A 25,460-nucleotide genomic window follows, 5' to 3' on the forward strand; every position below is an offset into this window, starting at 1 on the left:
TAGAGTAGGGATGGAGAGCTGCATCAAACCAGTCTATGGACGGAGGCCAACAACAACACGTCATAAATTTGAATTGTGCCGAGTCATTACTTTATGTAACTAATGTAACAAACAAAGGCTCTGACAATCCTCACCTGAAAGTAACTGCATTTCGCTTGCTCCAGTGGTGGTTCTTTTTTATGGGAGACTAAGGCTCTCTCTCTCTCTCTCTCTCTCTCTCTCTCTCTCTCTCTGTGTGTGTGTGTGTGTGTGTGTGTGTTAATGCTTTCTATTTTAAATGAAGAGAAAAAAGATGGGCAGCATAGTACAGATTTCTTAACCTGGCAGGATGTCCAATGTCCTGGAAAACTCAGAATTATTGCATTTTTGCCTATAAACCCTGGAAAAGGATGGTACACAATTTGCTTTTGAGCAGAAGAACTTGCTTGCCTTCTGTTTGGCTCAATGTAGCACTGTCATCACTGTTCATCTACCACCAGGTGCTGTGTGACTTTCCGCCACCAGTGATTCGGCAGCCCTAGCCCCCTCCTTTGCTCAATCCACTGCAGCAGCCAGCCAGCTACCCAGTTGGATCTGGCTGCAGCCGACTGAGCCAAACTGTGCGGGCCATGCTTCCCTTATTTGGTGTTGTGCACAAAAGACAAGTGTCATAGGGGAGTTCATGGACTACTGAAAAATTCAGTGTTCAGCTGCACGCTCTGTAAAACAAACCTCTGTATCAGCAACATGAGCAAGCAGCTCTTGTCGGGTCATGCAAGTGAAAAGAAGCACGTTGGGCTCACGGCTACTAGGAAGGTGACAGTGCCTATATCCATGCTAACTGCTACAAACGGCTGCTGCCACAATACTATTACATCGTGCATAGCCCTTGCGGTGCTGTTTACTACTGCTGGATGCAACCAGTTGATCAACAACTCCGGTAATGAAAAGAACAATCCTGACTGTGCCTTGAGGCAATGGCAAATAGAATTACTAATTTCAATGAAGAAACATACTATTTCTAATTAGTCTCCTTATATTTTTAGTCTGCTGCAGGGCACACATGGGGAGTGCATCATGCAGTCACGATGTGTTCCAGCAACAGCTCCTAACCCTACACAATTGCATCAGCCACCTATTGCAATAACTGGACAATGGCCAATGAAGCTGGATTATGTGCAGAGAGATGCCGTGATGAAGGCACAAATCTGTTTGTGTCTGTTGCCTGCTGAGACACCAATCTTCCCGACAGTGGTAGCCTTCATAATATCTTACTGGATATGTTTTCAGGCAATGAACTGTCTTCAAAGTGCAGCTCGAGAAGTTAAATGTCAATTTTAACATTGCATTCAGTACGAGTCCATGTTTCATTCAACAGCTACAGCCTACTGTTATTCCCCGTGACATTGTTGCACTTTGTTTTGATGAGAGTTTGAATAGCACTAGCAGAACCAGCAGATGGATCTGTATGTTTCTGGGATAGCGCGTTGGTCCAGGTATCTAGCAGGTACCCGACTTCAGCATTTTTGGGAAAAAGTGTTGCAAAAGATTTAGTTAAAGGATTTGTGCCAGGTGCATTCCAATATAATGTTAATCTGAAAAGGTAAGTTGTTGTTCAAGTGTCAAGCTTTAATGGTAATAACTCATTCCTGAAAGAACTGAAAAGCAAGCTCAAAGTTGAGGGTAATCTTGAGGATCCTGTGTTCTTGAACTTATGGGCATGTGACTTACACACTATGCATGGTGTCTTTAAGAAGGGTTGTACTATTGATGATTGGAACCTTGCCCAGTTTCTGAGAGATTTATGCAATTTATTTAAGAAGTTCCCTTCTGCAGAGCCGATTTCAACAATATTACAGGCACCTCTGTCTTCCCACATAAGTTCCATGCTGTTCTGTGAGTGGAAATAACATAGTGGCAGTTGGGGTACAGCAAATATTAATGGTTGTTAAAAAGTATGTGAAGAAAGTAAGAAAGGTAAAGAAGTTACAAAAGGAGATAAAACCGAAACCTAAGGTTACTACTGAAATTCCTAAGAGTCACAGCTACCAAGCAGTGCACAAGAGACTGTGCTTGCTCAGGTAGCACCCTTTCTGACAAAATTTCAGTCAGATATCCAATTATCTCCCTTCGCTATACTTCCCTCCAATCCACAGTCAGAGAATTATGATTTAATCATTGTCATTGACTTCATCATATCTGTCTACTCACTGCTGACTTGTGACCTAATTTCTTTATTCATGTATTACGTAACTTAATCTTCAAATACACGTCATCATCCACTGCAATCTTCTGCCCTTCTTAATATAATGCGAAGAAGGTCATTAATCTTCTTTGCTTAATCCAACTATCTGCCTGCTGCTCTTCTTCATTGTCTTCAGCCTTAGATATTGTCTTGCAAGATGGTCTTTCCTACATTATCTCTTCTCTTTTCAAAATATGCCCAATGAAGTAGCAAACTTCTGCTGATGCTATGTCTTGCTATAATGGAAATATTGGTTCTTTTTGTCCATGGTGCATTTAACATCTTCCTCCAACATACCCCAAAGGCATCAATTCGGCTCCTATCACTAAGCTTTCAAGGCCCAAGTCTTGCAATCATACAAGAACACCAATGATTCCGCCAAGCACATCTTCATTGTTTGGATATTGCTATTTCTGCAAGATGGTAGTGAGGTTAACCATTGCAGCTTGACGTAAGATGATTCGCTGTTTTATTTATATATCACACTATCTTAAGTCACTCATCAGAAATCCTAGATATACACCATCATTCACTACCTCCAGATCCTTTAAATACCTCATCTAGACCTTGTCAGTTACTAATAATTAGTTTGGTCTTTTTCATGTTTATCTCCCAGATCCAAACTTAACAGTTTTCACTCTGGAGAACAGATCACTAAGTTCTTCCTCGGCTCCTGCAATGAGTGAGGATAGCAGCATCAATCTCCTGGAAGATTACAACTAGTACCTCATCTCCTAGGTTTCAAACTTCTCAGAAGTCCCCCTGAAACCCTGGGGAACTAACACTCCTGGAAATCCAGCTACGAAGCTGAGTGGTCAGTGCAGTTCGATTCCTGGCAGGATTGGAGATTTTATCCACCCGGGAAATGGTGCACGCTGCCGAAGTGGTGTCAAATAAAAAGATTTGCACTAGGTGGCTGAACAATCACAGATGATGTCTCCCTGCCAAAAACACCACATGATCATTTCATTTCACTTCCTAGGAAAAAGAAATTGCAGTTACATGGTCTAGCCATAGACTGGAAGATTGTTTCCAGTATAATATTTTCACTCTGTAGATTTTAATCTGCCATGGAGTTTCAAATCAGTGCACACTCCACTGCACATTGTGGGTACAGTGAATCATTAGCAACGAAAAGTTCTTGGAAAGAAATGAGAGAAGAGAAACAGATTAGAGCAAATCAGCTATAAGAGGCACAAAGTCAGAAAACAAAACCCATGAAAAGCACTGAGAAAGAACTTTCTCAGATTGAATACGTAGCTCTATCAGTTCATTTAAAAGTTTAATGTGTATGTCTAGTCTGTTACTATTCCTTCTATAATTGTTTTGTACAACTTTTATTTCAATTTTATTCTGAGACCTCTTTGTAAAAAGTGTGATTTTTTTGTGACTAGATAGTGCTATTTGTTTCCTTATCAATGTGTACTCTTAACAGAACAGCTGTTTGTTCCTTACGAAAATGTTTCACCTCCTTTGCAACCTACTCTCATTGCAGTTTTCCTGTAATTATTTGTTCATATAACTTTTGACACTTCTATAGTCGATACTTGGCATGTTTACTTCTTGATTAAAATAAACCATGTTCGTTTTAAGTGTTAACTCAAAAGGTATTGCTCCCCATTATGTTCCTATGTATTGTACAATAAGTGGCATGGAAAACTCAGGTGTGTGTGTGTGTGTGTGTGTGTGTGTGTGTGTGTGTGTGTGTGTGTGAGAGAGAGAGAGAGAGAGAGAGAGAGAGAGAGGGAGGGTTGGAGGGAGGGAGGGAGGGGGGGGGGGGGGCACACAGAGATGTATTACTGGAAACACTGTCAGAATGCAGTGCCATAAGAACATAATAAGTCAACATCTCAGTCAACGAAAACTTTCACAGTATCGATCAAGAATTTTAGTGACACAAATAATTTTCTTCAGTATTTGTCTGTAAGACAGAGGAAAACACACATTTTTCTTTTAAGATCATTTTTATTAGTTTATCTCAAAAGCTAGAATTTTACATTATTTTCATTTGTGTCAGAAAATTAATTTAATCAACTTTACGAATAACATAATCTCCAGTATTCTCCACTGCTAAAATAAGGATCATCTGTAGCAAAAGCCTATGAGAGAATCAAACTTAAATGTTGAGAGGAATTAATGAGGAATTAATAACACAGCATACTGATGGTTTAATAATGAACTTTTTTCTTACCTCACTCTTCATGACATAGTTGCTTTCAAATTTTTTGCTTTTCTTATCCACATTCTTAGAGGCATCTATCTGCTTCATGTATGTCGTTAGCATGGCAGAGACAGCTATACCAGAGAGTATGCACATCACAGGTGCAAGAACCAGCATTAGACGAACCATAACACCCTGGTAAAAAAAGGAAAAGTATTCTGTAAAATTAATAACTTTGCATACTCTATGTCTCACAGTCAAAAACTGTTTTTCATAGATCACAGATAGTACAAAATAAGTGGACAGTTAATAAATAAATAAATAATATTGTTTCCTGGCTTATGGCATTATTTTAATGCCAAAATAAATTAACAGCTCACAATGATGTCCATCTCATTTAAGCTCACAAATCATTTAATTAGGCTCTTCCCCACATTAACATCATGCACAAACTCCAAGCAATTGCAACAATGAAAATCTTTTTCTGGCTCAAATGGCTCTGAGCACTAAGGGACTCAACTGCTGTGGTCATAAGTCCCCTAGAACTTAGAACTACTTAAACCTAACTAACCTAAGGACAGCACACAACACCCAGCCATCACGAGGCAGAGAAAATCCCTGACCCCGCTGGGAATCGAACCCGGGAACCCGGGCGTGGGAAGCGAGAATGCTACCGCACGACCACGAGATGCGGGCGAAAATCTTTTTCTCACTGCAGTTTTGATAAAATTATTTAAATATGCACACTACAAATTTTCATTCTCTATTCACAATAATTTAGCAACGGCTCTCAGCAATCAAATTTAGCAATGGCTCTCAGCAATCAAATTTAGCAATGGCTCTCAGCAATCACGTAATCTTCCTAATAAGATGAATTTCTCTGCTTAATACGTGTACATACTTCAGTTTAAACTCCTTTAGCCTACAGTGAACAAATAAGATAAAATGGTTTTTAAATGGACTTGTCAAGTCAAACATAGAGTAAATTTAACCTTAAAATGTTGAAGTGTGATACTATGATATTGTATTTTCATTTAACTAGTTCTGTCTCACTACCACCAATGTGACCGTTTATTTGAGACTTTAGATTGATTCTCTGAAGCAACAGCAAACAGTCTAAAGCTTAAGAGTATCACTTTATCACATCAAACTTTTTTTTTATGAATGTCTTTATGTATATACACTGAAACAGTGAGTGAAAATTTGTATAAACGCTGGGAATCAAACCCGGGTCTCTTGCTTACGAAACAGATGTCGTGGTCACTAAGCCGCCTCGGCACAGTTGTTTGCACAACTGCACAGATTACTCTGGCACGCCTCCCTCCTTGATCCAAATTCTCACTATCACCCCAACCTATTTTAAATTCCCCATTATACATGAACAGAATTGCAAAGGCTCATGTTCTGGAACAGCACCTCAGCATCGAACGTAAATGAGGGATCCAGCCAAAAACCCAGGTACAGGTACTTATACAAATATGCTAAGGTGCTATTCCAGAACATGGAGAGCATCAGAAATTCTGTTCATATGTGAAGGGGAGTTTAAAGTAGACTGCAGTGAGAGTGAGAATTTGGATCAAGGAGGGAGGCATGCCAAGATAATTCATGTAGTTGTGCAAACCGCTGTGTCAAGCTGGTTTAGTGGCTACCGCACCTATCCAGTAAACAGGAGACTCGGGTTCAATTCTCCGACCAGTGTACAAATTTTCACTCACCACTTCAATCTATATGTTGTTTTTGTTGTTGCCCTCAGTCCAGAGACTGGTTTGGTGCAGCTCTCCATGCTACTCTATCCTGTGCAAGCATTTTCATCTCCGAGTAACTACTGCAACATACATCCTTCTGAATCTAGAAGGAAGGTCAGCGTTGGTCATAATTTTGATGGTTTACTGACAGCAAAATCGATTTTCAATCACAGTGATCATCTTCAGTGTTGTAGTGTACAAATTAAACTCATAGGTACTGGTGTCAACTTATTACCAGTAACCAAAGCTATGAAACGATCTGAGTCTGTTAAGTGTATTCATTCTTTGGTCTCCCTCTACGATTTTTACCCTCCACACTTCCCTCCAATACTAAATTGGTGATCCCTTGATACCTCAGAATGTGTCCTACCAACCGATTGCTTATTTTAGTCAAGTTCAATAACATCGGGGATACGCTACAACACTGTCTCACTCCCTTCCCAACCACTGCTTCCCTTTCATGCCCCTTGACTCTTATAAATGCCATGCAGTTTCTGTACAAATTATACATAGCCTTTTTCGTCCTGTATTTGACCAATGACACCTTCAGAATTTGAAAGAGTATTCCAATCAACATATCCAAAGCTTTCTTTAAGTCTACAAATGCTAGAAATGTAGGTTTGTCTTTCCTTAATTTATCTTCTAAGATAGTTGTAGGGTCAGTATAGCCTCGAGTGTTCCAAACTTTCTATGGAATCCAAACTGATCTTCCCCGACGTCTGCTTCCACCAGTTTTTCCATTTGTCTCTAAGGAATTCGCATTAGTATTTTGCAGCTGACTTATTAAACAGATAGATCTGTAATTTTCACACCTATCAACAAAATAGTATCTGCATGTGATCAGGAAACTCTCTGAAATTGTGTAATTTGATTTGAATGTGTTTTGTTCCACAAGGAGTCAAATTCCAAGTCAGTAGCTTTAAGACTGACTGGATGGATATCTATGGTCTGTTAAATTTGACAAGAAATGAAGCAGACATACAATTACTGCCTCCTGCTGTTTCAGTTTTTCCAGCTTTACACAGATTATATTTAATGAACTACCTGGATTACGCTGCATATAGACGAATCACGTATCATTTCACCTTCTGAAAATGGTGTTATAATTAGCATACCTTTTGCTTTCTTTCATATATATATATGGTTTAATAGAAGGAAACATTCCACGAAGGAAAAATATACCTAAAAACAAAGATGATGTGACTTACCAAATGAAAGTGCTGGCAGGTCGACAGACACACAAACGAACACAAACATACACACAAAATTCAAGCTTTCGCAACAAACTGTTGCCTCATCAGGAAAGAGGGAAGGAGAGGGAAAGACGAAAGGATGTGGGTTTTAAGGGAGAGGGTAAGGAGTCATTCCAGTCCCGGGAGCGGAAAGACATACCTTAGGGGGAAAAAAGGACGGGTATACACTCGCACACACACACATATCCATCCACACATATCTGTGGATGGATATGTGTGTGTGTGCGAGTGTATACCGGAATGACTCAGAACACATTGACACCGGTGTGTCAGACCCACCATACTTGCTCCGGACACTGCGAGAGGGCTGTACAAGCAATGATCACACGCACGGCACAGCGGACACACCAGGAACCGCGGTGTTGGCCGTCGAATGGCGCTAGCTGCGCAGCATTTGTGCACCGCCGCCGTCAGTGTCAGCCAGTTTGCCGTGGCATACGGAGCTCCATCGCAGTCTTTAACACTGGTAGCATGCCGCGACAGCGTGGACGTGAACCGTATGTGCAGTTGACGGACTTTGAGCGAGGGCGTATAGTGGGCATGCGGGAGGCCGGGTGGACATACCGCCGAATTGCTCAACACGTGGGACGTGAGGTCTCCACAGTACATCGATGTTGTCGCCAGTGGTCGGCGGAAGGTGCACGTGCCCGTCGACCTGGGACCGGACCGCAGCGACGCACGGATGCACGCCAAGACCGTAGGATCCTACGCAGTGCCGTAGGGGACCGCACCGCCACTTCCCAGCAAATTAGGGACACTGTTGCTCCTGGGGTATCGGCGAGGACCATTCGCAACCGTCTCCATGAAGCTGGGCTACGGTCCCGCACACCGTTAGGCCGTCTTCCGCTCATGCCCCAACATCGTGCAGCCCGTGGTGTCGCGACAGGCGTGAATGGAGGGACGAATGGAGACGTGTCGTCTTCAGCGATGAGAGTCGCTTCTGCCTTGGTGCCAATGATGGTCGTATGCGTGTTTGGCGCCGTGCAGGTGAGCGCCACAATCAGGACTGCATACGACCGAGGCACACAGGGCCAACACCCGGCATCATGGTGTGGGGAGCGATCTCCTACACTGGCCGTACACCACTGGTGATCGTCGAGGGGACACGGAATAGTGCACGGTACATCCAAACCGTCATCGAACCCATCATTCTACCATTCCTAGACCGGCAAGGGAACTTGCTGTTCCAACAGGACAATGCATGTCCGCATGTATCCCGTGCCACCCAATGTGCTCTAGAAGGTGTAAGTCAACTACCCTGGCCAGCAAGATCTCCGGGTCTGTCCCCCATTGAGCATGTTTGGGACTGGATGAAGCGTCGTCTCATGCGGTCTGCACGTCCAGCACGAACGCTGGTCCAACTGAGGCGCCAGGTGGAAATGGCATGGCAAGCCGTTCCACAGGACTACATCCAGCATCTCTACGATCGTCTCCATGGGAGAATAGCAGCCTGCATTGCTGCGAAAGGTGGATATACACTGTACTAGTGCCGACATTGTGCATGCTCTGTTGCCTGTGTCTATGTGCCTGTGGTTCTGTCAGTGTGATCATGTGATGTATCTGACCCCAGGAATGTGTCAATAAAGTATCCCCTTCCTGGGACAATGAATTCACGGTGTTCTTATTTCAATTTCCAGGAGTGTATATATTATTTGAAAGGGAAAGTGACAAGCATAGCCAAAGAAAGCATATGTTGCCTGCAATACAGATGCTACCTTTCTAAAGAAAAATAAAGTGTTTCACCTTTTCTCTACTCTGAGTTATTGAGTCTTGATAGTTCATGCGAGCTGCTGTGCTTGTCAGCAACTGTGAAACCCAGCAGAAATTGACACTGAACTCTGACGAGAAAGAATCATCGTTATTCAAAGTCGCATGGATGTAGAAAGGTGACAGTGTTATGCATTGCATTGCTCTCTCTCTCTCTTCTGACTATCCCTAACAGAATTTATATGCTTGGTAAACTGTTACTGTCACTTTCTTAATGTAATACTTGTCGTGTTTGCTTTATGTCACCCATAATGAGCACTACAGTTGCTAAGTAACCCCATCATACCTCAACTAACATGAAATCAACACTGAATGTTCTGCATGAACCCATAAGCAAGTGCTCCACACAAACGTGGCACAATGATGCTATTGTGCTGAAGTGTCATGTGGTACACTGCTCATTGCCACTGCATATTTCCCCACCCACCTTCTTATGTGCAGATTGATATTGTAAGGGGGAGACAAACTAAAACTTTCAAATAAGCACTACTATAGTGAAATTACAAAATTTCAGTGGATGGAGCATACCACAATGGCACGGAGAGAAGTGAATTGGCTGACATACAAGGACTACTCAGAAAATAGGGAACATTTCCATCTGACGTCGCTAGGCACATACTGATTGCGTATATTTTGGTATGTGCGTGCTTGGCAGCTCAGTCGGCATCCATTTGTGACAGTGGGAACGTCTCTGTGTATCTGGTTTCTTCGATATTCAAATCTGAAATGTGCGCTGCAATCGAAAATCCCGCCAGTTGGGAGGTGAGTTATGTGATACAGTTTTGTTGGCAAAAAACCTAAAACGCACAGAAATTTATTGTGAACTGTGTGAAGTGTTCGGAAACAACGTAATGATTGACTGTTCCGTGTGCAAATGGTGCATTTGGTTTAAAAATGGATGTACCAATGTTCATGATGAAGAGAAAAGTGGACGCCTGACCACTGTGACTGACAATTTTGTTGCTAAAGTTGATGAAACAATTCGTGAAAACCGCCGCTTCACAATAATGCCGCTTTTGCTTTATTTTCCACAAGTTGCATGGACTATGTTTGAAATTCTCACTCAAAAGCTAGGCTACCACAAATTTTGTGCATGACGTGTGCCCAAAATGCTGACAGAGCACCATAAACAACAGCGAATGGGTGCAACATTGACATTTCTGGAGGCCTACCACAAACATGGTGATTCATTACTGGATCAAATTGTAACCGGTGACGAGACTTGAGTGAAACACGTTAATTGCGAGACAAAATTGCAGTCCATGGATTGGAGGCACATAAGGTCTCCCAAAAACCAAGAAAATGTTTGCAAACCTTGTCAGCAAGAAAGTTGATGGTGATAGTGTTTTGGGATAGGCAAGGTGTGCTTCTCACTGATTTTCTCGAACGTGAAGCAACCCCAAATTCTGTCTGGTACTGCCAAACTTTGCACAGCCTTAGAAGAGCAGAACAAAATAAACACCGAGGAAAGCTGACATCCAAAATATTGTTTTTGCACGACAATGGCCGGCCTAACATGGCGAACTGCACTAAAAAACTCCTAAATCCATTCAAATGGGAAATTTTCCCTCATCCACCCTATAAGCCCCGATCTTGCACCAAGTTACTTACACTTGTTTCCCAAGATAAAGAATTGGGTTGCAACGCAGCGCTTTCATGACGATGCGGAACTCCAGGCAGGCATGACTCACTGGCTGAAGTATCAGGCGGCAGAATTTATGACGACGGTCTTTCAAAGCTTTTCCAGCACTATGATAAGTGCCTCAATATGTTTGGTGACTATGTGGAAAAGTAGTATGTCATTCGCTCTTTCAGGTGCATATAGTAAAATGTATTTCTTGTACTTAGTTTTTTAAAATGCCAAAACATTCCCTTCTTTCTGAATAGCCTCATGTGTGTCAGCAAGAGTCATAAATTTAACGTGTTTTTGCTGACCTATGTGGCAACAATTAAGCTACTGGAATTACACTCCGGAAGAAAAGAATTCATATTTTCGAATTTCTGTAGTTCCTTTAAAGATCATTTAAGCTGAGTATGAGGATGGGTCATTTGCAAACATCATTTGCAATTCAATTCTCTCTTCCCTCCCCTATCCACCTCCAACTGAGTTACAGAAGGAAGCAGCAAAAGTGGCGAACAGGAGGGGAGCGTCAGTTGTCTCACTTACTGCATTCACTTCTTTTGCAACTGGAAATGAGGATTTTGATAATCCCATGACTGTAAACACAAACAGTTGCTGCAACACCATCTCTACTATGCCCATTGCCCAAGTGGCATCATAAAGAAACAATCACTACAAAACAACATGATGTTTGTGGCAACACAACTATCACTATAGTCTGGGAGACGAGTATTTGATATTGACAGCTCGGTAGCGTTTTTCCGTTGCCTAGCGACCGCAGGCAGGCAGCCAATGACGGCCTGACTTTGAGCGGGTAGCAAGGGCCACGTTGCCGCTCTGAAACCCGGTCGCGCGCGCTTATGAAACTTACCAGTGTCTCGCGTGCTGGCGGTGCGGTCGTTCGTCGTTTGTCTGAAGTTGAATTCGCAGTTTATTTCGTTTTTGTTGTTTTTAGTGTTTCTTTGTAAACAATGTCTAGTGCGGCGGGTAGTACCAGCCCAACACAAGAAGTGAAACGGAGGAAGAAAAGTGTGCTACACACCCAGGCCCGTGAATTTGTGTGCTCTGTGAGGGATTACTTTGAGAAAGGAAGGGACAAAGGTGGGCCCTTAATTCCTGTTGTTCAGGTTGTGAAGAGAACTGAAGCAGCATTGAAAATAAGTAAGAACACTGTTGTAAAGTTAGGGAAAGAACAGTATAGTGTAGATTGTGACGAGAGTGGCACAACAAAGCTGCACACACCAGGAAAGAAGCGACCGAGAAATAAGCAGGTGACAGCTTTGGACGATTTTCAGAAAGACGCTATTCGTCGTCATATATACAGCTATTATAAGAGAAGGGAACATCCCACTCTGTCTAAATTACTGGTATCGCTTCAGAAAGACGATCTTTTTAAAGGGAGCAAATTTTCATTGCGTACAGTGTTGAAAGACATAGGCTTCAGCTATTCACTGTTTAACGTACGCAAAATATTAATGGAAAGGACAGATGTAGTTGCGTGGCGGTGCAGATTTCTGCGCAGGATCATGGGTGTGGAATTCGAAAGTATAGTGTGGTTAGATGAAACTTGGGTCAAAGCCAGCCATTCTTTACATAGAGGCTGGAATGATGGCACGCCCGAGGGGACAATGGCAGTGCCTGTTGGCAAAGGAGGGCGTATTATTGTCTTACATGCAGGAACATCGAAAGGTTTTGTACCAAACAGCTTGAAAATGTTTCGGTCAAAAAAGACGGGAGATTACCATGAAGAAATGAACAGTGTAGTATTTCAAGAATGGTTCGAGACATCGCTTATGACGAATCTGACAAGTCCATCAGTGATTGTTATGGACAATGCGCCTTATCATTCCGTTGTTCACGATAAGGCAGCAGCCTTGGCAACAAAAAAAGACGATATCATTCAGTGGTTGAAACGGCGAAAAGTAGATTTCAGAGAAGATTTAAGGAAGGCGGAACTGCTCGAAATTGTGGCACAAAAGAAACCCCAATTTCCAACATATGTAATTGACGAGATTGCTAAAAGGCACGGGCATGAAATCGTTCGGCTTCCTCCATACCACTGTCACTTCAATGCAATTGAAGGAGTGTGGGCGCAGATAAAAAATTACATTGCTGCAAACAATAAAAAATTCACGATCTCTGAAGTGGAAACTCTCCTTCCAGCAGCTATCAATAAAGTGACAAGCAAGACGTGGGCTAAAATTGTAAACAGCACTGCCAGTGCCATCAGAAGGGCCAAAACCGAAGGGGTTGTGGAAGAATGCATCGAAAATTGAATTATACATCTGGGAGAGAGCAGTGATAGTTCGAGTAGTGCTGAGGAAGACAAATGTCAAATCAGATTCTGACAGTGATGTGAGTGGTGGTTTTCCATTGCACTAACTACAACATATTCAGGAATGTAAGGAGGGAGTTTGCTATCGATCTACAACCAGATCATCATATTGTGAGTACTTTCTTCAGATTGTAACTCTTAATACACTGACCAATTATTCTGTAGCTTGTAGTAGAACAAATTAATAATGCTAATACTTAACAATGGAAACCAAAACTGCTAATGTTCAACAACTTGCGAAAATAGTTTTCATTTCAGTTGTGAAGTTTAACAAATAACTTTATTATGTTTCAGCATCTTAGATACTTGTACTAAATAGCTCTTATCAGTTTCCGAGTTAATATATTTCAAGCATCAACTTTAAATAAATTAACGCGTACCAATACGACTTGTATTTTGTCTCGCTTTTATTTCTGCTGCTAGAGAATGTGTGTAGCAGACAGGGCGCCGTGTGCTGTGAGCCACGTTCGGCAACAGCGCCGTCTGCCCATCGGAACTGTCATTACCAATCACTCGTCTCACGGACTATAGTACCATTTTGCTTCTCTGTTGTGACCAATCTTATCATTGACAAATTTAATATTTGCTGGTGGTATTCATTTACTGAGGGATTTGATTTTTGTTGTGCATTTACTGATGCCCTGCAGCTTCCTTATCACATTAAAATACCTCAGTCCAAAGCCAAAAGCATAAACGAAAAGCAGTTATGTGTAAGTAGTCAAATTTATGATCTAGAAAGTTTCAGTCTTCAGGAAAGAATATCTGTCACTAATTTGGACAAATTCCAGAGAGAGAGAGATGTCCCTCTATTTTAGAATTCTGTCACGTTGACAAGTATCCAACATGGCAGTAGATAGCAGATGCAGTAATTAGAATTATGTAAGATGACTTTCAGGCGGAACAGCAATCATTAATTTTTCAGTGTGTATGATTCTACTTTTTAAGCAGTAATTCTATGTAAGGAGTCATCAAATTAAGATACTCTTCACAGAACAGCCTTACTTTTATAACATGGATATTTACAAGTACTCATTTATTTAATACATCAGACAGATAATGAAATAATGACAATGAATAGTTTCTGCTATGGAAAAACAAATGACTCACATCACCACCAATGTGTGCATTCAAGTAACCATATCTCTTGAGACATTTCTTCTAGAAACTGGAAAGGTAGGAAATTTATCACACCTACCCAAGTATTGTACACAAACAACTGTTCATTTAGCTGAAGGGAAGACTGCAGGGGAATACGAAGTACTACGAGGAAACATTAAGCCTCTACTCAACATTTGTTAATGTTCTTTCATGACACTGCTGCCTTGCAATAGTGAGGAGACCACTGCACCTAACATTTCCCCAATAAACAGAGGGACTACTGTTGAAAAGCACAAAGCAACAAGAGTAGCTGAAAATGGTGAGTGATTTGAAAATTACCAAGTCCTTGTCATTGTCTCCTTCGTTGGGTTTGCAATCACACTTATTTTGTCCCATTTTGATTTCTGTTAAAAGGGACGTCATAACAAAGCAGCAGCAGTAACAGTTTTATTCGAGAACGTGTACTCACAAACTTCCAGTAACTAAAATCTCTGCTGCAATATGAAGCAAGCCTGTGTCCACCAAATATACATTTTTGTGTGGACAAGTGAAGCAAATTCATCTCTTACACAGTACAGAGAATGTAACTATTTACACAAACCAGCTGAAATCTTAATGGCTTCTAGGCCACCACACACAAACTATATTTTGCTCCGACACCTTTCTTTCAGAATACCTTGTTATGGGTGCCTTCTTTTATTTCCTATTCCAGTTAACATCCTGGTGACACAAAGAGCCAGAAGCTTATTGATAAGCAACGCTGACTTCGGTATACAGTTCCTGGACCATAGGCCTCCAGTAGATAAATCATATATAGTAACAGTCTCTTAAGTGCAAATAATAATAAGCGACCTCCCACATTTACTGAAGATTTTACAGTATGTGGTTACTCCTCTTCATTCAATCACTCTTTCTACATGCTATGTCTTATAAAATCTACGTGTATTGTAACAGAACTTGATATTTTCGACGCCATAAACTTCAAGCAGCAATGCTCGTTTATACTTTCAGTACCTATTCACTACTGAATTTAAGATAATGCACAACTATCTTAATACTTTTCCAATAAACATTCACATATCTTCTATTTATCAAGTAAATTCTTCAAATTTAAAAATATTTGGGTATGGAGTATCTTATGAAATGAGCAACTTTTAGGATGTAACTTGCAATAAAATGTATTGTATAGTGATAAAAGCTGTTCTACAAAGAACAGATTAATTAGCTTCTGACATTAATAGTATTACATAATTGAATTTAAAAAAAATGATGAAATCACAAATCATTTCTCAGCAGCCTCTATATTTCTGAAAGTTTACATACAAATCATCAATACCGTATTTACTCGAATCTAAGCCGCACTCGAATCTAAGCCGCACCTGAAAAATGAGACTCGAAGTAAAGGAAAAAAAAAAAATTCCCGAATCTAAGCCGCACCTGAAATTTGAGACTCGAAATTCAAGGGGAGAGAAAAGTTTTAGGCCGCACCTCCAAATCTAAACAAAGTTGGTCCATTGTAATATGAGACACAATTTAGGTCGAATGAATGACGATACAGCTACAGTAGTTTGGTTCGAGTTGTAAGCTTAGCAGTTAAGCTTTACCACGTAGCCATTGCTATGCGTCAGGCGCTCCGTCCGTATTTATACGGGTACCCTTCCTTTTTCACGTGCTTCGTCTGGTTTGAATCGATTGCTTATTTTGCTTTGATCTGATAAATGCCGTTTTCTTTGTTATAGGTGTTTGCGTCACTCTTAAGCTGAAAATGCATTACTGCACTCACTGTGTCATGCATTGTTTGTCGCATTCTGATAGTGCGTGTTTACGGCCTGTCGCGGCTCGCGGCATGGCTTGCTTTTGTGTGCGCTACCGCCGCGTACAATTTTAAAAAAAAGTGGAATCGTCTCATTAGCGAAACAATGGCAAGAGACTGCTATTTGTTGTTACTTACACTGCTGCTTTCTTTGATAATGATCAAAAAGAATCAAATAATAGACTGCGTATGATAGAACATGTTCTGAACGAGAGTTAGGCGAAAATTTTTCTCCGTTTGAAAATCTTTGCGGCCGCTTCTTTATTACATCAAATTCTGCACAGAAATTAGAGTCATCTTAGATTTAAAAATCTAGTCACTTGCCGTGCTTCATTTCTGACTGTATCACTATTAGGCATAAGAATAATACGAATATAAACATGACACGATACGTATATTCTTCCGCGTTTGCTGTTGTCTCACTCTAGTTTCGTAGTTTATTAGGCAGACAGGATTTAAATGATAGCAGCAAACACGAAAGAATACATGGCAAAATGTTTATATTCGTATTATTCTTATGGTGAAGAGAATACTGTATGTGATTCAAATTTCATCAGGTTCCTATTAGCAACCATTTCTTCTCACAGATAGGAAAAAATTCAGAACGTAGAGTTGGCCATATTGACAAACATCCCGAACACTCTTGCCAGTCAGATTTTCGTAGTACACTGAAATTGTGCTACATTCGAAGATGAACAATACGGAATTTGTATTTACTTCGTTGGATAATGTATGAAAATGCAGTGGTCGAAACTCGCGGTGGAGAAAAAAAGCTCATCTTCCACTTTTTTTAAAAAAATTTATTTACTGACACAGAGGTTTTGGCGCCAGTATTTATCTTTGTGCCTACAAAGCATGCCTGCGTAGCGCTACATATATTCGACGGCAGAAGTTAGTTGTGGCGGCACGTACCAAAATTTTTCATGACTTCCGCTTGCTTTGCACTCGATTCTAAGCCGCAGGCGGTTTTTTGGATTACGAAAACCGGAAAAAAAGTGCGGCTTAAGATTCGAGTAAATACGGTAAGTTAAAAAAAAAAAAGAGTTACATAAAATCTAGGCAATCCTTTTTTCTTACAATTACTTACCGCAAAGTAAATACTAGTGACACCATAGAGCACCAGAAAGATGTTAGCATCAGAAAGTTTGGAGAAACAGAAATAAAGTCCAGCAGGAAACAAGAACACCAATATTTGCAGATCAAAATAGAAAGAGGACCAAGAGGTCGGCTGGTGCTCAGATACTGACGCAATTATGGGTATGTGGTTCTTGGCATATGAAGGATCAAGGAGTGAATAGAAACGTCCAGTCCATGGAGAAATCTTTCCTAAAACAAAAACAAACATTATGTGCAGCACACTTTTTTATTTGTATTGGCATGGTCATTAAGACTAACATAGATAAGAAATATGCACAAAATATTTTAAATCTCGAAACCAAAATATGTTCAAAGGTGCTTTGAGTGAAAATATGGAGTAGTATTCTGAATGATTCTGGCACATTATTGCAGCTAACACACACACCAGAATTGAATATAAGCTTTTATGTGCCAACATAACCTTTGTAGTCGTAACAAATACAGTAGGACCTTGTTAATCTGGCATGCAGGGATCTGTCAATGCTGGATTATCAAATATATCAGATTATAAATGTAATTTTTAAACAATTGATTTAGGTATCAGTTTAAGTTTCGAAGTTTTAGAAAAGGTCTATATACATAAATAATTTTTTGTATACCAGTTACAAAATAAGCACCACAGATTTCAAAAGATCTGTCTTTAGAAATAGCACAAATATCTGACATTGAGGGCATGGCATGTGGCGCACTGGTATCTACCACCGATGGTTTAACTGAAATTTTATTCAGAGTCCTCTGGAAAATTGGATAAATGATAACTTGTTCCTTGAAAAGAGCTCTTTTTTGACAAAAATTATTTTGTTTGAAGAATAAATTCATAACTTCAGGAGCACTGTATTGATGGCTACTCTCACAAGGGGAGGCCGGCAATTGTGAAATTCAGATTCGATTCATACTGCGCATAATAAAAGCTCATGGCCAGAGGTGTAATGTGGCAAAGCACCAAGATGCACTTCTCAGACGTTGTCGAGAAAATCGACAGTTAAAAGAAACCGTTGCGGTGAAATACTCTCTAAGAGTAAAAGTTTTCTGCAGCGTTTGGTGCAGTGGTAAGCGCTGGGGTTCGTAATCCTAAGGTCGCCGGATCGAATCCTGAACCATTTAACAATTTTTTTTAGTATTTCCTTTTTGTAATTCAAAAATATATATATATATATATATATATATATATATATATATATATATATATATATAAAAAATTCCCGGCCATCAGTTGCAACAATTATGCATATAATAAGTTGTTGAAAGTCGTTTGTCGTGGAAAAACTGGCGACTTCGAACATCATTATGTTTTCCCCAAACAAAGTTGTATTTCACAAAGGTTATTAATTGTCTTCATAACGTTAACCCCGTATAGTTAACGGAAGACGTAGAAACGATATTCCGAAACGAATACGTATAGCGTAAGTCAAACGTTCGAATTAGAATAGAGGCCCCACGGACACAAACTTGCTGTGGCAGGCATGAAATATAAACTCCGTTACTCGCTCGTTACACTTGAAGGACAGACGTTGAATGGGCCAAAACGAGCCGCCGCATAACAGCGCAGTTGCGTGCTAACTTCGAAAGAAGGTAGATGCGGTCCCTAGCGAAACTTATAACATCGTCGAAAATCAGTGCGGACGGGAGACCTTTGGTATACCCTGTTAAACAAACGGAAAAATGGAGGCGGTACAATTGGAGAGCGATCCGCATTCACCACCAACATGCATAAGCAATTCATTAATAGTTTATATATATATGGTTATAATAGAAGGAAACATTCCACGAAGGAAAAATATATTTAAAAACAAAGATGATGTGACTTACCAAATGAAAGTGCTGGCAGGTCGACAGACACACAAACAAACACAAACATACACACAAAATTCAAGCTTTCGCAACCAACGGTTGCCTCGTCAGGAAAGAGGGAAGGAGAAGGAAAGACAAAAGGATATGGGTTTTAAGGGAGAGGGTAAGGAGTCATTCCAATCCCGGGAGCGGAAAGACTTACCTTAGGGGGAAAAAAGGACAGGTATACACTCGCACACACACACATATCCATCCACACATACACAGACACAAGCAGACATTTGTAAAGGCAAAGAGTTTGGGCAGAGATGTCAGTCGGGACGGAAGTACAGAGGCAAAGATGATGTTGAAAGACAGGTGAGGTATGAGCGGCGGCAGATTGAAATTAGAAATTAGCGGAGATTGAGGCCTGGCGGATAGCGAGAAGAGAGGATATGCTGAAGGGCAAGTTCCCATCTCCGGAGTTCTGACAGGTTGGTGTTAGTGGGAAGTATCCAGATAACCCGGACGGTGTAACACTGTGCCAAGATGTGCTGGCCGTGCACCAAGGCATGTTTAGCCACAGGGTGATCCTCATTACCAACAAACACTGTCTGCCTGTGTCCATTCATGCGAATGGACAGTTTGTTGCTGGTCATTCCCACATAGAATGCATCACAGTGTAGGCAGGTCAGTTGGTAGATCACGTGGGTGCTTTCACACGTGGCTCTGCCTTTGATTGTGTACACCTTCCGGGTTACAGGACTGGAGTAGGTGGTGGTGGGAGGGTGCATGGGACAGGTTTTACACCGGGGGCGGTTACAAGGGTAGGAGCCAGAGGGAAGGGAAGGTGGTTTGGGGATTTCATAGGGATGAACCAAGAGGTTACGAAGGATCCCTACGAAATCCCCAAACCACCTTCCCTTCCCTCTGGCTCCTACCCTTGTAACCGCCCCCGGTGTAAAACCTGTCCCATGCACCCTCCCACCACCACCTACTCCAGTCCTGTAACCCGGAAGGTGTACACAATCAAAGGCAGAGCCACGTGTGAAAGCACCCACGTGATCTACCAACTGACCTGCCTACACTGTGATGCATTCTATGTGGGAATGACCAGCAACAAACTGTCCATTCGCATGAATGGACACAGGCAGACAGTGTTTGTTGGTAATGAGGATCACCCTGTGGCTAAACATGCCTTGGTGCACGGCCAGCACATCTTGGCACAGTGTTACACCGTCCGGGTTATCTGGATACTTCCCACTAACACCAACCTGTCAGAACTCCGGAGATGGGAACTTGCCCTTCAGCATATCCTCTCTTCTCGCTATCCGCCAGGCCTCAATCTCCACTAATTTCTAATTTCAATCTGCCGCCGCTCATACCTCACCTGTCTTTCAACATCATCTTTGCCTCTGTACTTCCGTCCCGACTGACATCTCTGCCCAAACTCTTTGCCTTTACAAATGTCTGCTTGTGTCTGTGTATGTGTGGATGGATATGTGTGTGTGTGCGAGTGTATACCTGTCCTTTTTTCCCCCCTAAGGTAAGTCTTTCCGCTCCCGGGATTGGAATGACTCCTTACCCTCTCCCTTAAAACCCATATCCTTTTGTCTTTCCTTCTCCTTCCCTCTTTCCTGACGAGGCAACCGTTGGTTGCGAAAGCTTGAATTTTGTGTGTATGTTTGTGTGTCTGTCGACCTGCCAGCACTTTCATTTGGTAAGTCACATCATCTTTGTTTTTAAATATATATATATATATATATATATATATATATATATATATATATATATATATATATATATATATATATATATATATATATATATATAAAAATATTAGAGGGAAACATTCCACGTGGGAAAAATATATTTAAAAAGAAAGATGATGAGACTTACCAAACAAAAGCGCTGTCAGGTCGATAGACACACACACAAACACAAACATACACACAAAATCTAGCTTTCGCAACCAATGGTTGCCTCGTCAGGAAAGAGGGAAGGAGAGGGAAAGACAAAAGGATTTGGGTTTTAAGGGAGAGGGTAAGGAGTCATTCCAATCCCGGGAGCGGAAAGACTTACCTTAGGGGGAAAAAAGGACAGGTATACACTCGCACACACACACACATATCCATCCTCATATACACAGACACAAGCAGACATTTGTAAAGGCAAAGAGTTTGGGCAGAGATGTCAGTCGGGGCGGATGTACAAAGGCAAAGATGATGTTGAAAGACAGGTGAGGTACGAGCGGCGGCAAATTGAAATTAGAAATTAGCGGAGATTGAGGCCTGGCGGATAGCGAGAAGAGAGGATATGCTGAAGGGCAAGTTCCCATCTCCGGAGTTCTGACAGGTTGGTGTTAGTGGGAAGTATCCAGATAACCCGGACGGTGTAACACTGTGCCAAGATGTGCTGGCCGTGCACCAAGGCATGTTTAGCCACAGGGTGATCCTCATTACCAACAAACACTGTCTGCCTGTGTCCATTCATGCGAATGGACAGTTTGTTGCTGGTCATTCCCACATAGAACGCTTCACAGTGTAGGCAGGTCAGTTGGTAAATCACGTGGGTGCTTTCACACGTGGCTCTGCCTTTGATCGTGTACACCTTCCAGGAATTTCTGACTTCCAGCCTTGCCTCTCAATCCTTCTTAAAAAACCTTAATCCTACTCCCAACATCACCACTGCTGAAGCCCAGGCTATCCGTGATCTGAAGGCTGACCGATCCATCGTCATTCTTCCGGCGGACAAGGGTTCCACAACTGTGGTACTTGATCGTCGGGAGTATGTGACTGAGGGACTGCGTCAGCTTTCAGACAACACTACTTACAAAGTTTGCCAAGGCAATCCCATTCCTGATGTCCAGACGGAGCTTCAAGGAATCCTCAGAACCTTAGGCCCCCTACAAAACCTTTCACCCGACTCCATCAACCTCCTGACCCCACCAACACCCCGCACCCCTACCTTCTACCTTCTTCCCAAAATTCACAAACCCAATCATCCCGGCCGTCCCATTGTAGCTGGTTACCAAGCCCCCACCGAACGCATCTCTGCCTACGTAGATCAACACCTTCAACCCATTACATGCAGTCTCCCATCCTTCATCAAAGACACCAACCACTTTCTCGAAAGCCTGGAATCCCTACCCAGTCTGTTACCCCCGGAAACCATCCTTGTAACCATTGATGCCACTTCCTTATACACAAATATTCCGCATGTCCAGGGCCTCGCTGCGATGGAGCACTTCCTTTCACGCCGATCACCTGCCGCCCTACCTAAAACCTCTTTCCTCATTACCTTAGCCAGCTTCATCCTGACCCACAACTTCTTCACTTTTGAAGGCCAGACATACCAACAATTAAAGGGAACAGCCATGGGTACCAGGATGGCCCCCTCGTATGCCAACCTATTCATGGGTCGCTTAGAGGAAGCCTTCTTGGTCACCCAGGCCTGCCAACCCGAAGTTTGGTACAGATTTATTGATGACATTTTCATGATCTGGACTCACAGTGAAGAAGAACTCCAGAATTTCCTCTCCAACCTCAACTCCTTTGGTTCCATCAGATTCACCTGGTCCTACTCCAAATCCCATGCCACTTTCCTTGACGTTGACCTCCACATGTCCAATGGCCAGCTTCACACGTCCGTCCACATCAAACCCACCAACAAGCAACAGTACCTCCATTATGACAGCTGCCACCCATTCCACATCAAACGGTCCCTTCCCTACAGCCTAGGTCTTCGTGGCAAACGAATCTGCTCCAGTCCGGAATCCTTGAACCATTACACCAACAACCTGAAAACCACTTTTGCATCCCGTAACTACCCTCCCGACCTGGTACAGAAGCAAATAACCAGAGCCACTTCCTCATCTCCTCAAACCCGGAACCTTCCACAGAAGAACCCCAAAAGTGCCCCACTTGTGACAGGATACTTTCCGGGACTGGATCAGATTCTGAATGTGGCTCTCCAGCAGGGATACGACTTCCTCAAATCCTGCCCTGAAATGAGATCCATCCTTCATGAAATCCTCCCCACTCCACCAAGAGTGTCTTTCCGCCGTCCACCTAACCTTCGCAACCTCTTAGTTCATCCCTATGAAATCCCCAGACCACCTTCTCTACCCTCTGGCTCCTACCCCTGTAACCGCCCCCGGTGTAAAACCTGTCCCATGCACCCTCCCACCACCACCTATTCCAGTCCTGTAACCCGGAAGGTGTACACGATCAAAGGCAGAGCCACGTGTGAAAGCACCCACGTGATTTACCAACTGACCTGCCTACACTGTGAAGCGTTCTATGTGGGAATGACCAGCAACAAACTGTCCATTCGCATGAATGGACACAGGCAGACAGTGTTTGTTGGTAATGAGGATCATCCTGTGGCTAAACATGCCTTGGTGCACGGCCAGCACATCTTGGCACAGTGTTACACCGTCCGGGTTATCTGGATACTTCCCACTAACACCAACCTGTCAGAACTCCGGAGATGGGAACTTGCCCTTCAGCATATCCTCTCTTCTCGCTATCCGCCAGGCCTCAATCTCCGCTAATTTCTAATTTCAATTTGCCGCCGCTCGTACCTCACCTGTCTTTCAACATCATCTTTGCCTTTGTACATCCGCCCCGACTGACATCTCTGCCCAAACTCTTTGCCTTTACAAATGTCTGCTTGTGTCTGTGTATATGAGGATGGATATGTGTGTGTGTGTGCGAGTGTATACCTGTCCTTTTTTCCCCCTAAGGTAAGTCTTTCCGCTCCCGGGATTGGAATGACTCCTTACCCTCTCCCTTAAAACCCAAATCCTTTTGTCTTTCCCTCTCCTTCCCTCTTTCCTGACGAGGCAACCATTGGTTGCGAAAGCTAGATTTTGTGTGTATGTTTGTGTTTGTGTGTGTGTCTATCGACCTGACAGCGCTTTTGTTTGGTATATATATATATATATATATATATATAATTAATAATAATAATAATAATAATAATAATAATAATCACAAAAAATAATAATTAAAAAATTGCATGGGGCGAGATTCGATCCGGCGACCTTAGGATTACGAACTCCAGCGCTTACCGCTGCGCCACGACGCTGTAGAAAACCGTTAATCGTAGAGAGTATTTCACCGCAACAGTTTCTTTTAACTGTCGATTTTCTCGACAACCGCTGAGAAGTGCATCTTGGTGCTTTGCCACATGACACCTCTGGCCATGAGCTTTTATTATGCGCAGTATGAATCGAATCTGAATTTCACAATTGGCGGTCTCCCCTTGTCAGCAAATTTCACAAATGTGTTTAAGGCTTCTGAAAGTCAGCCTCAGAGATGTGAAGTGTAGGTATTTCTGCTTTGTCATTCAGTTTCTGGTACCTCCTGGGGGTTGAAAACACTTTTTAATATCAGCTCTTCTTCAATAGCTGAATTTCTGTCAATATAAAGCATTCATCAACTTCTTCTGCTGACAATGCACTCAATTCATTAGTGAACACAGAATTTATTGCCCTTTTGAAAATGAACGAACTTCATCTATGGGCAGATATAATCCCTTGTGAAAAAAATTGGCATTTTCAACTAATGTGGGCCCAGTTATGGCTTTTCCTTTGCCTCTCTTAGCACTGAACTACTTATTCGAACTTTATCTACAATTTTTTTCTTAAGTTTGCCCAGCGTCTAAGATTTAACTGAAGCAACTGTAACACAAATTATTCCAGCTGTTGAATTGGGTTTTTTAATATGTAATGTGTTTGCATTTGGCCATTTTAGGTGCAATTTTTTCTGTTCGGAAAACATATTCACTGTATGTATGAATTTTTTCCTGTGCTGTAGTCTATGTACAAGTAGCTGAATATTGATAAAGTTCAAATGATTTGATTAAATAATCATTAAATAAAATCACACAACTCTAATGCAAATGCAAGTACTGTAACTTTAGATAAACTGAACAAAGAATCAGCGATACTGGCACAAAGCTAACAATGCAACCGGCTCATTTTGGCAAGTATATTACAGCTCAGTTAGGCAGACAATTTTTAGTGACAAGGTGCTCACCAAACAGGTCATATGCTTCTCAGAGCTGCCAACAGCATTGGGCTAAAATTACAGACAAATTTGTGATGTTTTCCGGACTAATCATGTCTACTGGATTATCGTGGTCTTACTGTATTTGGCTGTTTCTTCCGAATATGTTGCTATTTCAGAGGTTGTGATTACAGTGGGACATGAGAACACAGGCGTTCCCCTTCAAATATATAGAGTCCTTAGCTTTACTGATGTGAGAATGTGACAATTTTCCTTCTTCTCTTGCTCTCAAACATAACATCTGCCTGCTGCTCACTCACTGTCTATGTAGAACCAGCAGCTGGCACTCACCCTTTTCTTGCTATCGTACCTCACAGACAGCACTGACTACATTAAAGCACAAAAAGCTACTATCCGACTGATTCTTAGTGCCCAACTGGCCCCATCTAGATTTTTATTGTCCTTTGTAAAAATATATACAATTGTTGTCCAATTTTAAAGTCAATCCAATTCTGACTGCAT

General features: G+C 41.9%; 1 protein-coding gene across 2 annotated transcripts in view; it reads right to left on the bottom strand.

Moving 5' to 3' along the window:
• Positions 1-25,460, bottom strand: part of LOC126162395 (dolichyl-diphosphooligosaccharide--protein glycosyltransferase subunit STT3A) — a 109,746-nt gene that overhangs the window by 12,748 nt on the left and 71,538 nt on the right. For both annotated transcript variants that reach the window (XM_049918873.1, XM_049918874.1), the window contains exons 9-10: positions 17,105-17,343; positions 4,416-4,580 (exon numbers count right to left, since the gene is read on the bottom strand). In XM_049918873.1, the coding sequence (XP_049774830.1) occupies positions 4,416-4,580; positions 17,105-17,343 (404 nt within the window). The remainder of the gene's footprint in view (positions 1-4,415; positions 4,581-17,104; positions 17,344-25,460) is intronic.

This window comes from Schistocerca cancellata, chromosome 2 (assembly GCF_023864275.1).
Source record: "Schistocerca cancellata isolate TAMUIC-IGC-003103 chromosome 2, iqSchCanc2.1, whole genome shotgun sequence".
Taxonomy (NCBI): domain Eukaryota; kingdom Metazoa; phylum Arthropoda; class Insecta; order Orthoptera; family Acrididae; genus Schistocerca; species Schistocerca cancellata.